Source organism: Clarias gariepinus, chromosome 3 (assembly GCF_024256425.1).
Source record: "Clarias gariepinus isolate MV-2021 ecotype Netherlands chromosome 3, CGAR_prim_01v2, whole genome shotgun sequence".
Lineage (NCBI taxonomy): Eukaryota > Metazoa > Chordata > Actinopteri > Siluriformes > Clariidae > Clarias > Clarias gariepinus.
The window spans coordinates 32,977,634-32,990,000 of NC_071102.1; the positions used below are offsets into that span (position 1 = coordinate 32,977,634).

General features: G+C 42.2%; 1 protein-coding gene across 4 annotated transcripts in view; it reads right to left on the minus strand.

The window, feature by feature from the left end:
• Positions 1–1,323: 1,323 nt before the first annotated feature.
• camsap3 (calmodulin regulated spectrin-associated protein family, member 3) overlaps positions 1,324–12,367 on the minus strand; it is a 40,663-nt gene continuing 29,619 nt past the window's right edge. The window contains exons 3-18 of one of the 4 annotated variants that reach the window (XM_053492407.1): positions 11,865–11,996; positions 9,642–9,719; positions 9,445–9,477; positions 8,133–8,271; positions 7,759–7,898; positions 7,584–7,677; positions 7,431–7,476; positions 7,271–7,329; positions 7,014–7,086; positions 4,939–6,922; positions 4,734–4,855; positions 3,647–3,930; positions 3,474–3,567; positions 3,232–3,350; positions 2,944–3,062; positions 1,324–2,858 (exon numbers count right to left, since the gene is read on the minus strand). In XM_053492407.1, the coding sequence (XP_053348382.1) occupies positions 2,556–2,858; positions 2,944–3,062; positions 3,232–3,350; positions 3,474–3,567; positions 3,647–3,930; positions 4,734–4,855; positions 4,939–6,922; positions 7,014–7,086; positions 7,271–7,329; positions 7,431–7,476; positions 7,584–7,677; positions 7,759–7,898; positions 8,133–8,271; positions 9,445–9,477; positions 9,642–9,719; positions 11,865–11,996 (3,819 nt within the window). In that variant the 3' untranslated portion in view covers positions 1,324–2,555. Of the gene's footprint in view, positions 2,859–2,943; positions 3,063–3,231; positions 3,351–3,473; positions 3,568–3,646; positions 3,934–4,733; positions 4,856–4,938; positions 6,923–7,013; positions 7,087–7,270; positions 7,330–7,430; positions 7,477–7,583; positions 7,678–7,758; positions 7,899–8,132; positions 8,272–9,444; positions 9,478–9,641; positions 9,720–11,864; positions 11,997–12,367 lie in introns of all 4 variants that reach the window. The other 3 variants (XM_053492406.1, XM_053492408.1, XM_053492410.1) reach the window with 3 other exon arrangements.

A 12,367-nucleotide genomic window follows, 5' to 3' on the forward strand; every position in this document is an offset into this window, starting at 1 on the left:
CTGTACAGTCCTGACTTCACTTCAAGCTATTTTTACACATTTTAGTAATTCCTGGAAGACCCGCGTTTTAGAGATGTAGCAGTCAGTCTGACCTGGCATACTGAGAAAACGTTCTACCTTGATGGTATCCAAGTATTAGTGAAGCGCTGGGATAAGTGCATTAGTGTAGCAGGGGATTTTATAAAGGCACAAAAGGGAGTTTTTACTTTCTCTATTTGAAGTGCCATCAAAAGTCCCACTTTGACTTGAACGCCCCTCACATAATGTTCTTTATTAAACATATTTAATCTGGTTATTCTTAGATTTCTATTTGTGTACATATAAACCTATGATTTGACTTGTACATGGAATTACACTCAGGGCTGCGGTTATATAAAAATGAATTAGCATCATGTGGCCACTCGGAATTGAAAATTCAACATCACTGTAATATGAAAGAAAAAAAATAAAATGAATATGGCAAGTCAAATCTTATGACTTGCTTGTAAACATTTGAAATGTTTTATGTAATGCATAATGGATAATGTATAACCTTTATTTAAAATGAAATGTAGAATTATGTAATATAAATGATATAAAATATTTATGCATGCTTAAAATACCACAAAAGAATGAATGAAAATAAATGAAAAATGAACAGGATGATTTAAAAAAAAAAGATTTTATTAAACAGATCCAGGCGCTGAAGCTAACAGATCTGTAATGATGAACAAATCGGGAGGACAGGACGATTGGACTGACAAATATGGTGACATGAAAAAAAAAAGGAAGTGGCCAACATGCCTTTAAAGTATGAAATAAACATGATTCACCACCTCACCACAACATAAATAATAAAACCTGAAACAAAACTAAAGAGAAAGTCATAATTCCAGCTAGTCCCATGCGAATAAATAAACCTTTTGCTGACATAACATTCTATGAGACAATTGCACTGACTCCAGTTTTATCACTATACATAACATCACTCTTTTACACGGACCAACACATGCACGCGAACACACACATCATTCACTTCGCACGATTATACTCTTACTGAACACCTTCACAATATTTCTCTGTACAAAAATATTCACATCTTCACATCAGATCTGCAAAGGAACAATATAAACAGGAAGCAGGGGACTTGTTCTAGTGCTTAGATCAGCTTTTAGGGTTTTAAAAAAAAAAAATCCTCTGGCTTAAGAAAAGTGACCCACTCGCACTAAGCTAAATGAATAAAGCGAACACAATGATTTAGGCTCGTTCTTGATAGCACTGTAGAATTTTAAGACACCAGCATCAGTCTAATAATATTAATAATAATAATAATAATAATAATAATTATTATTATATTTTCTATAGTGCTGTCGGCTCCGTGTTCGCTGAGACACTTTTCAACCTTTGAATAAGAGAAAAAACATTTCTGCAGATGTTCAATCTTTATTTCTTAACCCTTCCCACCTTATTAGTTTCCATAACTCTTCCATTCCCTCACACACACATTTACACACACTCTCACTCTCTAAACTGATAATGCTGAAGCCACATGGCAGCTTTTTCATATCTTACAAATGTTCTCTTCGCCATATACAAATCATTGTCGAAAAATGAAAAAACAATCAACATTAACAGCATTCATAATATACATTACAAGTATTTTTCCCCATTCATTTTTTTTTATTATTATAGCCGAGTAGAATAGAAATACCTTATTATTATTAATGTAAAAGCGCATCTCGAGTTGATTGTTGTCCGGACGTTCTTGATCAATCAAAACTGATTTGCCTGAGGCCTGTGTGATCAACTTAGATACATTGAAATCTAACAAAAGAAGATTTTGTAGTAATAATAATAATAATAATAATAAAAAAAACATCCAGAAGTCTACTTTAAGTGAGAGTAAGGGCTAGGCAGAAGGAGAGTGAGTGTGAGAGAGGCACATACATCACATATTTTAAACAGTTCGCAAGAGGCACAGAAGCATCACCAAGTACCCTAAATCATGGAAGATTTCTAAATCCCAGTCCCGCATGACAAAAGACAAAATGAGAAGCCCTTGGCTGGCTTGTGCCCTACATTCATAGTCTAGTTTTAGGACTGTTTTGCGATTAGAGCAAAACAAAAAAAAAAAAGAGGACAGTATATAAAAGAGGAGGCAGAGACCATGCTCTGATTTAATCCAGTAAAGCAGCTAGTTTAGTCTTAATGTTATTTAGTGCTTCATCCCACACTGATGATCTGAGATGACTGAATTAGGTCATACCAAGGAGATCAAATGGAGGATAGTCACTTCATCTATTGTTTTAGCATGAAAAGTACATGAATACCAGGGGTTTTGTACAAGCTGTTAAGAGGTGTGACGACATGAACAAAAAATGGCATTCTTCCTTCTTTGTTTTTTAATCTGGAGCACACCGAGGAGTCCTGCAAGCGTCGCTGATAGGTCTCTGAGGATTATTTTTGAATAACAACTCCACCATCCTGCAGCTGCACCAATTCCAATTCTGAACCGCTCTGCTGCTAAAAGAGGGGGCAGAAAAGATTCAGGACACCTCAGGTACTCTCGGTCAGTTTCACTTTGGTGTTCCGAGCTTTTTGGGCGTCCCGGGTCGCTTGGTCTGCCATAGTTGGCCAGGGATAGTGAAAGCGTCCACGCTCATAGACATGGTTTTAGATGGAATGACCGAGAACTGCTTGCGGTCAGAGCTGTATTTGTAGATCGACTCAACTACGGAGAGGCTGATGACCCGCGGGCCGATGCCAGTCAAACGCACCAGCTCCTCCGTCTCCGGGTTCATGGTGTAAACCGCCCGGAATTGGCAACTGGAATCCCGGAAGAGGATGAGAAAGTGGTTGGCAGTGCTCTTTTCCATTTCCTAAGGAATGGATGTGAAAAATGTAAGCATGCAATGAGCTTAAATAACATTACAAACTGATGAGGATGACTGAGAGGTCTCTCACCTCAATGATCTTGTTTTTCTGCGGTTCGTTGACCTTGCCTGCCAAACAGCACCGTGAGATAGCATTGTGGATTATGAACTTATTGGATTTGAAGCTTGGCTCTTTATACAGTTTGGGTCCTGCAGTGAAAAGAAAAAATAAATATGAATATTTTATGGATAAGTTATAAAATCATATTGTACCAGAAAAGGAGAATCATTAGAGACAAAAGGAAAATGACTATAGAGGATTATAACCCAAAATTCTAGCACTCTGAAAGAAATCTTGTGAAATCCTGTAATACTGTACCAGTATACTCAGGGATGGAAGCTGGTGAGGAAAGGGCGGATGCTGTCTCCCAGTCTTTATCACCATTTTGTGTGGCCACACGACCTGGAGACATCAATCTCGCTGGAGAGTGAGAGCGACTGTAAACCAGGAAGTGAGAGTTATTCAAACTGAATAACTGTGCATTGTATATTTAAATACAGGTCCAAGGCTAAGATGAAGACAGATATGTAGATCACAATACATTTGACTCCATACGTTACCTTGGGGATTTCCTAATTGTAAGTGTCCCACTGTCATTGGCCATAGAGGACAGGTTCATAGTGGAGTGAGAATACACTTTGTTCAGTCTAGAACCTACAGAAAAGAATTTTCAAACAGATTAGCAACTTCAAAGGTATAAAAAAAATAAAACTGTTTGGGCAACAATTCTTACCCAGCAAACCTTTAGCTGGGCTGCGGGAGAGGCCTGAATCGTCTCGGAACACGGTTTTGGGACGCTGTTTCTTCACACCTCGGACAGTGGTGGGCTTCTGGCGCAGTACCTTGTCCAAATCTTCCATGATCTTAAGCTGATGGCGGCGTTCGTACTCTTGTCGAGTGAAGTTTCCGCGTCTGTGCGAAATTGCATCAGGAGGAGGAGTGTGTGCTGGAGGAGTGCGTGGTGGGGGAGGTGTGCTGGGCGTCTGGGGTCGCTCAAGCTCATCCATGGAATTGCGCCTGCTGTGGAACGGTCACATAGTGACTAACAACTACTGTAACAAGGCTGCAACTACTACAGCCAAGAAGGCATCATTTATTAGTGTTCACTACATGAAAACTAGCGAATAATTATGAAATTTCCTCATTGCATTGACGTCCCCAGGTCTGTAGCTTCAACACAGGGGACGGGGTTAGCTAGGTTTTCACTGCAATCATAATTTGGCTTGGCATGACATGGCTGCAGTTGCTTGATAGTTCAGGACTGGAATTTCCTACGAGTCTACCTGAGCCTCGGATAACTACATGGACTCCATATTAACATCAATTAACATCAACTGTTATAGCTGAACTGCCTGCCACCTAACACACAGTATGAATGCAGATCAATTCCTGCTCCCTGTTTCACCCAAATGAGTCTGGTTCCTCTCAAGGTTTCTTCCTATTACCATCTCAGGGAGTTTTTCCTTGCCACTGTTGCCCTCGGCTTGCTCATCAGGGACAAACTGACCATTTTGATTCGTACACATTCACATTCCATACAAACTTAAATAATTCTTTTGATTGTGTAAAGCTGCTTTGCGACAGTGACAATTGTTAAAAGCGCTATACAAATAAAATTGAATATTAATTGAAATGATTCATCTCACAAACAGCAAATGGGTCAATAATTTCAAACTACTACATTAAATACAACTTTCACTATCTAATGTCTTTTTAAAAAGGGAACCTCTCAACTTCACTTCCGTGTAAACACAGGACTTGCCCATCACCCAAATATGCTTTTCTATTTAAAATACATTAACAAAATAATGTAATCTCACCTTGTCTCCCTCTCTCGTTCCTGCTCTTGTTTCTTCCTTTTCATTTCCTCTGCTCTCTTTTGCTGCTTTTCCAGCAGTGCAGCTCTCCTCTGAGCCATCTCATCCTCTGGTCGAGCCTCATCCTGCAGCAAATGGTTTAAAAAAATAATAATGAACACATGCCGTGCTACATATACAAGACAAACGGCAGTATTATTGCACTGACCTTAAAGAAAAAGCCAACACCAGCTTTTAATTCCGAGTCGGTTTGGTCGCTCATGGAGTCAGAGGCGGCATCAGGGCCACATTCAGCATCATCTCCACCAAACCCACTCAGGGAGGACAACGGGATCTCGATCAGGCTGCTGGGTTTGCGGGCAAAGGCAGATGCTGGTATGTCGCTTTCAAAGGAACACTCTGATGGAGCACCAGAACTGCTGCCTCCTTGTTGTTCCTTCCTGCTTGGAAAATGGTTGGAGCCTCCATCGAGTTCCAGGCTGAAGACAGTTTGGTCATCACTCGGGTCGTCACTGAGGGGGCGAGAGGGAGGACGGGAGTCGCTTTGGGGGACTGGCGAGCCGATGCTGAAAGAAGATGAAGTCTGGTCTTTGCATTGCCAAGGGGATACTTTCCTTCGATGAGGGATACTGTCCACATTATGTGGGGCGGTGATGACCCGGGTCAGAGCTGGCGCCTTCGGATCTGCGGTCCTTGAGTAATGCTGATTTTTGGGGCTTTTTGGAGGTGCAGATTGAGCCCGGCGGTGGGATCCGGGCGATTTTGGGGGCACTGCTTGAGAGCTGATCCTACGAGATGGAGAAGGTGACGATGAGGCAGAGTTGGGCGTCAAGTCACGAGTTGATTCCCTGGACAGACGTGGAGTTGCTGCTGAAGTGGAGCTCTTTATGTTGGGTGGGATGACCCATGCTTGGTTGGCAGAGGGGATTTTCTTCTTCAAGAGCTGGTTCTGCTGATCAGACAAGCGCTGCATATCACTCTGCAATGAGCTCAAGGCTGCATTTAGTTTTGACACGGCATTGTTATAATCACCCAACGGAACACTAGTTTTGTCACCCAATGATCCTGCAACTGTTTTGTCTTTAGAGGTCTGTTCTGCAGGAGTTTGTACCCTCTCATCGCCCTGCTCCTTCTCCTGCTTTGTATCCCCTTCATCATTCTCTATGCGTGCTAGCCGCTCATCTAATGACATGCGTCTTAGGTCTTCCTCCACAGAGGATGCACCACCCACCTCTGCACCTTCTTCCTTGTCATCACCTTCCTGCTCTTTCTTCAACTGCAAGAAGGCACTTTTCCCCAGCCTCTGTCGATGCTTGGCAAAAATGGCCTCAATACGCCTTTTTTGAGCCTCGATGGCCTTGCGTTTTTCCTCCAGTCTTGCTCCAAGCTCAGACATTTCATTGGTGAGTGCTGGACTTTTGCTAGGGCTCTCCTGAATCTTTTTGGCTGCCCAGGTGGTCATCTGTGTGTCCTCACTGGGAATCGGCTGCTCCTGAGCCAGTTTCTTTTTACGTTCAGCAAAGTTAGTCATTTTCACACCGCTGTCTGGGGTCTCTGGCCCAGATGAATTAGCCACTCGAGAACCAGCTGCTGGCGTTGTGGGTGTGGATTGAGCTTTTGGCAAATCCTCTGAGGCATCAGAGTCTACACTGCCATCTCTTAGGACAGAGTCATCGTCTCTTGAGCCATCAGATGTCCGTCTGGTGCGGTTCACATTTCCCGCCGGCCTGTGTGGCATTCCTGCACCAGAAGGAGCAGAGTCACTGAGGATGGAAGGGCTACCATTATGTCTACGACTGGCTGGGTCTTCCGGTGAGTGCAAATAGAATCCATCAGGAGCGCCCTCTGGATGGGAGCGTGGCTCCATTTTGCTCTCATTGTGAATGATTTGCAAGGCTTCCTCGATGGTCGGCAAACCAGCTACGTCACCCTCATCGAGTCCATTCTCTTCAGCTAAGAGGGGCACCGCAGGACTACGTGAAGCCCAAGACGGACGATGGGGGCCATTAGGTCCTGGAGACCTGGTGATGTCCTCAGGAGGGGTGGGATGGACACGTTTCACAGCCGGTCCAGCAGGATTTAGGTTATCCGAACTGACAGAGCGCATGATGACAGGGTTTCCCATCACTATGTCCACATCACTGTCCAGACCAAAGGGGATACTGAAGGACACAGCAGATGACAGAGGACGACTAGGCACATACGGAAAAGAAAAAAATCAAAATCCGAGCGGCAAGTTAAAACAAACATATAAAATGGCTCAACTGTCAAACGAAGACCTACCTGAGGGGATTTTTACTCCATGATCGTCCAGCTGCCTCTACATGAGACATTGAGGTAGACTGAGTCAGAGAGCCTGATCACACCGAGATGCACAAAAACACACAGACTTATGTTAATGGATAGATATACACATAAGGTGCTGAAACGCACGCATGCATTAAACAAGTACATTCCAGTGATCCATGAAAACGACAACATGAAGCAACAAACAAGACCCGGGGAACGATCAAAGACTCAAAGATCACTATTCAGCTTACCTGGAATTGGTGTGGCTGGGGATATTGGCAAGAATGGCTTTTTAAATAAGGAGGGAGAGCTGGTGAAACAAAGGAGAGACGTATACTAATAGTTAACCTTTTGGAAAAGCTAAGCAGACTTACAGCTGTAAAAATCAGAAGCAGACTGGGTGTCTCGTACCTGCTGCCAGAACCGCTGTTGCCATTTTCTGTCCTTCCAGAGGACTCTAAGGAGAAAACGTCATAAGTATAAAATATCTAGAGAAAGGTTTCCATATCATAGAGCAAAAGGACTGTAGACCGTTCTGCATTTAAAAGAATCACTGGCTCTAACCTGTGAGCTCCGTGCCATTCAGAGGCTGAACAAACTCGGGCTTTGACACTTCAAACCAACACAAGAGCTCTGCCAAAAAGCTTAGCAGATTTACCTGTGAAAGAAATAATGCAGAATTACCATCAAGATCAGAACATGCAATAAACTTTAAGAGCCAAAAGCAGGAATGACGTACCTGTAATTCAGGTGGGCTGTAAAGCATGTCCTCCAACATAAGGGGGCAGCAGCTCTTCAGACAACTTTCACAGAACTCACGAATGAGTTGCAGATTGTAAAGACTGTCGGCCAAAGACATGGATTCCTTCATACATACATCTGTGAGAGAGAGAGAGAGAGAGAGAGAGAGAGAGAGGCCAGGGTAATAAAAGAGCAGAAGGTGGAGGACAGATATAAGAAAAGATTAATACGGTTATAAAAAAAGAAAAGGAAAAAAAAAAGCAGACAACTCACAGACTTGGTCTGAACTTCGACCTGAATATGATACGACTGACTGAGAACAATAAATAACGACACGTGAGTGGAATGAAAGATACAGCCGTATGGTTTTACCTTCTAAGCGCAGCAGGCCAGGACAGTAGTAGTGTATGACAGCGGCTACGGCACAGCCGTTAGACAGATCCTTCACTTCATTCACGGCAGGAAAACAGGGCTGGAGCTTAGACAGCAGCTTATCCTTCCTGTACCGGAGCTGCACACGACAGGAAATGGGGATTTATCAGCTTCCTCAAATGAGGTTTTGTTATCTGGAGCTGGGTTTGAAACGCGTACTCTGCATATTCCCAATGTGATTAAACCGATGGCACTGAACGACCCCATCGTAGGGGCAGTTCCACTACTTTATTAGACTAACAGTAGACGCCAGGAGCAAAACTTGCACAGAAATCATGAGGCTATGGAGCAAATTCATTTCCAGTTAAATGGTATTTGTAATCATTTGTAATATAATGTGGTTTGCAGAGCTAAGTTCAGCTCAGAGAAAGGCACAGAAGCACTGATACCATGCTGTAGTAAGTGCATGTAGTGAGCCAATCACCAAGGAAATGGCTTCATGCATGTTTATGCTTAGGGCACATCCTTATCATCGCCTCCTCCCTTATTCAGCAAGTGATCACATGTGCACGGAGGTGGTATGCATTAAGTTGCGAAGGCTGTCAGCATCAGCCAGGCCTTGTGTACAATACACCGTTTTACACACAGCTCTGGATGGGTTACGCTAATAATCAAAATTACATCATTTTGCAAGAGGAATGCAAACAGAAATGAGAAATGCACACATCACTACTACACATGCACACACAATACAGAGTTTAACCTGGCAAACAATAATAATAATAATAATAATAATAATACAAGAACCTTTTTTTTGTTAAATTAACTCTAATGTTTAGAAAGAGAGTGCAAGAGTGAGAATCCATGCAGAGCACCTCAGCCAAACACAACGAGAATGAGGTCGGCTGAAATGGGGAGCAAACAGCGAGGACATTGTTAGAGGAAAGTGGGACAAGCGGGGACTCGGGAGACGAGATGAGATCTGAACAGAGGTAGCTGTGTGAACAGCCAACACCTGATACACCAGCAGAATGTGGCTTACCTACATTCACGGAAATCTCCATCATACGGCCGTGTCAATCCTAAATAAACACACCTCGCTCATGCAGGGTCAACCTCTGACATTTAATCTTCTTCATGAATCATCTGAGCTTTAATTGGATCCAATTAAAAGGGTGTGTGCCCGACACGTCTCTGCCATACTGTCTGTACCATTTTTAATGAAAGGAAGCCGATTACTAAAGTCACGATCCACTGCGTGAGATAAAGGGGTGATGGCATGGAAGATGAAAAGGGAGCGAGATAGACTTACAGGAACAAGTTTCCAGTACCAGCGGGTGGGACACTGTGCGAGACGAGTGAAGCGGGTATAGATAGAAAACAGGAGCACAGAAGAGAGCTTTTAGGTCTACCAGAGTGGGGAAAAGGAAAACACACCACAAAAGAAGTAGAAGAAGAAAAAGAAGAAGGAGATACTGTGACTGTACGTAACCTGGGGGTTTGTCTTACCGAGGCCTGGACAGGCTGTGGCTCTGTACTCTGCTGGGTTTGGTCACACTCTGTCCGTGCCTTCAGCTTCTCGTTTAACTATGTCGGAAAGAGAGAGGGCAAGAGAGAGAGAGAGAAAGAGAGAGAGAGACAGAGAGAGAGAGAAAGAGAAAGAGCGAGAGAGCAAGCGAGAGAAAGAAAAAGAGCGAGAGCGCGAGCGAGAGAAAGAGAGAGAGACCATACAATGACCCACTATTAAATTGCTGAACAAATCTCTACAACATTTACAAAACTGAGGACCAAATATCTATTTTTTTGTCATTTTTCTCCAGTCGAATCTCAATTTCATAAAATTTATACTATACTATTGGCAGATAATTGTTTTGCAGAAAACAACGATGGAGTTGGGTTAATAATACTGAAACTAGGTTAAAAATCCTTCAACACATTATCAAAAACTTGAAGGATAGTACTGAACTATCAACTCTGTAAAAGAAATGGTCAGAAGATAAAATTACAAATGGAGATAAAATGAGAATGGTTTCCACACACACAATGTGAAGAGAACGCACAAGACTGAGACTGAACATCTGTGTGTGTGTGTGTGTGTGTCTATAAGAAAACAAAGAGACTCTTAGGGAAAAAAAGCTTCAGTTTGCTGGGGAGCATAAAGATTGGACTTTGGAGCGATGGAAAAAGGTCATGTGGTCTGATGAGTCCAGATCGACCCTATTCCAGAGTGATGGGCGTGTCAGGGTAAGAAGGGACGCGCTTGAAGCGATGCACGCATTACGCTCAAGTCTAGGCTCTGAGTACTCAAAGCTAAAGGTTACTGACTGAAATAAGCATGTATAATTTTTTTTTTTACACAGTATATTTTCGCTTATCAAGATGCCACATTTTGCAGTGTGATTGTTTTGATTTTAAGTGGTGAAAGCTAATTTCCATGACCTAACATTACTTTTGATAAATCAATAAAATAAAATTTCTTTTTTATGAGTTTATGATTTGCTTTAAAAATGTTTGTTCTGTCGCAATATGACATTATTTTATCATATACATATAAATCCTACATACCTTAAACATTAAATGTAATTTTAAAGGTATGCAAAAGCAATAATTTTTTTTTTTTTTTTTTAATAAATAAAATAAACACACCGGTAGAACACAGTTAGTTATAACAGCCGTTATTTCACAATAAATGGGAAGAAATAGGGAGCAAAAATGAAGCATGACTCCACTGTAATCGCATCTGTGCTCAGGTGTGGTGTAGATGACTGACTGTTCCCATTCTGTCCTCATGGACACACCAGCGACTGCACTACACACGACTCCTACTGAAACAGGTAAAACGTGTGCAATAGTTTGCAGTGTTGCGTAATCGTCATTTTCGTGAGTTTGGCGAGGCCCAGACGATGCGTGGCTCACCGCCATGTCTCGTTTCTCAATAAAGAGATCACTGGGCCTGTGCAATTTGTTCTGCTTGAATCTTTAACCCGTGATCCAGTATAATCCAGAGTTGCAGAATGTTGGCCCTTTTGGCGAACTAAGAGTCTGAATCAGAGGTCTATCTCGCCTTATTAGTCTAAAATGCCAGAAACCAAGAGGTAAACTGGAGGGGCGACTTTGAATACCAACAACGCTGCAGCCATCTGTATCTGAGATTCCAAACAAGCAACATAAACCCTGTTTTCTGGCTGGAAGACCTGAATATCCTCCTTCTGCTGTCAATCAAAGAAACACAGATATCTGTGAGGTCATGTACAGTAAAAAGTCTTGAACCAACCATCATTTCATTATATTAATTGACTACAATTACCATTGTGTTACAATATCAAAATCACTTTTTTTGATTAAATGAAAAAGAATAAATTACATACTGATGATAAAATAGCTTTCTATCTCATTCATCTTTATTTTGTTGTATTTCTTTTTATAAAGATCCACACACAGTGTGTTTATAGTCCTGTTTGCTATTACATGTCACATGTAGGTGTGTGTATTTATTTTGAGTATGGGTGTGTGTGTGTGTATTCTAGTGCATAACATGTACTATATGCATATTGAACTGGATATAGAATGATGCCCCGTCAGGTTTGTCAAGTTTGCAGACTTAGTTTTGCATGAGATCATGTTGCGTGTTCTCTGTGAGATCTTAAGATGTTCATACAGTATTTGTGTTTTGTTTGACTGTGTGTGTGTGTGTGTGAGTGAGAGGGAGGTTTTACAGCGTTGAAGACTTACTGTGTTGACCCAGTGAAGCAGCGTTCTCTCCCAGTCATCTTCTCCCCCGAGTCTCTCCACTCCTCCGCTCGCCCTCACCGTCTCCATGGCTCCCACTGCCATTAAAGCATCCATCACTGCTAAGTGGGCGCTCTGCACCAATCACAGAGAGAGAGAGAGAGAGAGAGAGAGAGAGAGAGAGGGGAACAACTGTCAGAACATGGATGAAACACAGCCACCATTAAGGCCATCAAGCTATTATTCTTTATGCAATAAAGGAGAAGCAGAGATGTTCAAATGATGCAGCTTTAGCTGATGTCTGGAGAGACGGAAGGAAGCACTGCCACCAGGTGGCTCTGGGGTTTACAGGGGACATGTAGAGGTAATTTTCATGGAAAAAGGGAAAAAGGTCAACTGCATGTCAACTGCAAGTCCAACATGAATCTCAACTGTACTCACTAAAACTAACAATGGCACAAAAAAAAAAAGCTACAGATATTCATGCAAAAACAGAAAATACATAA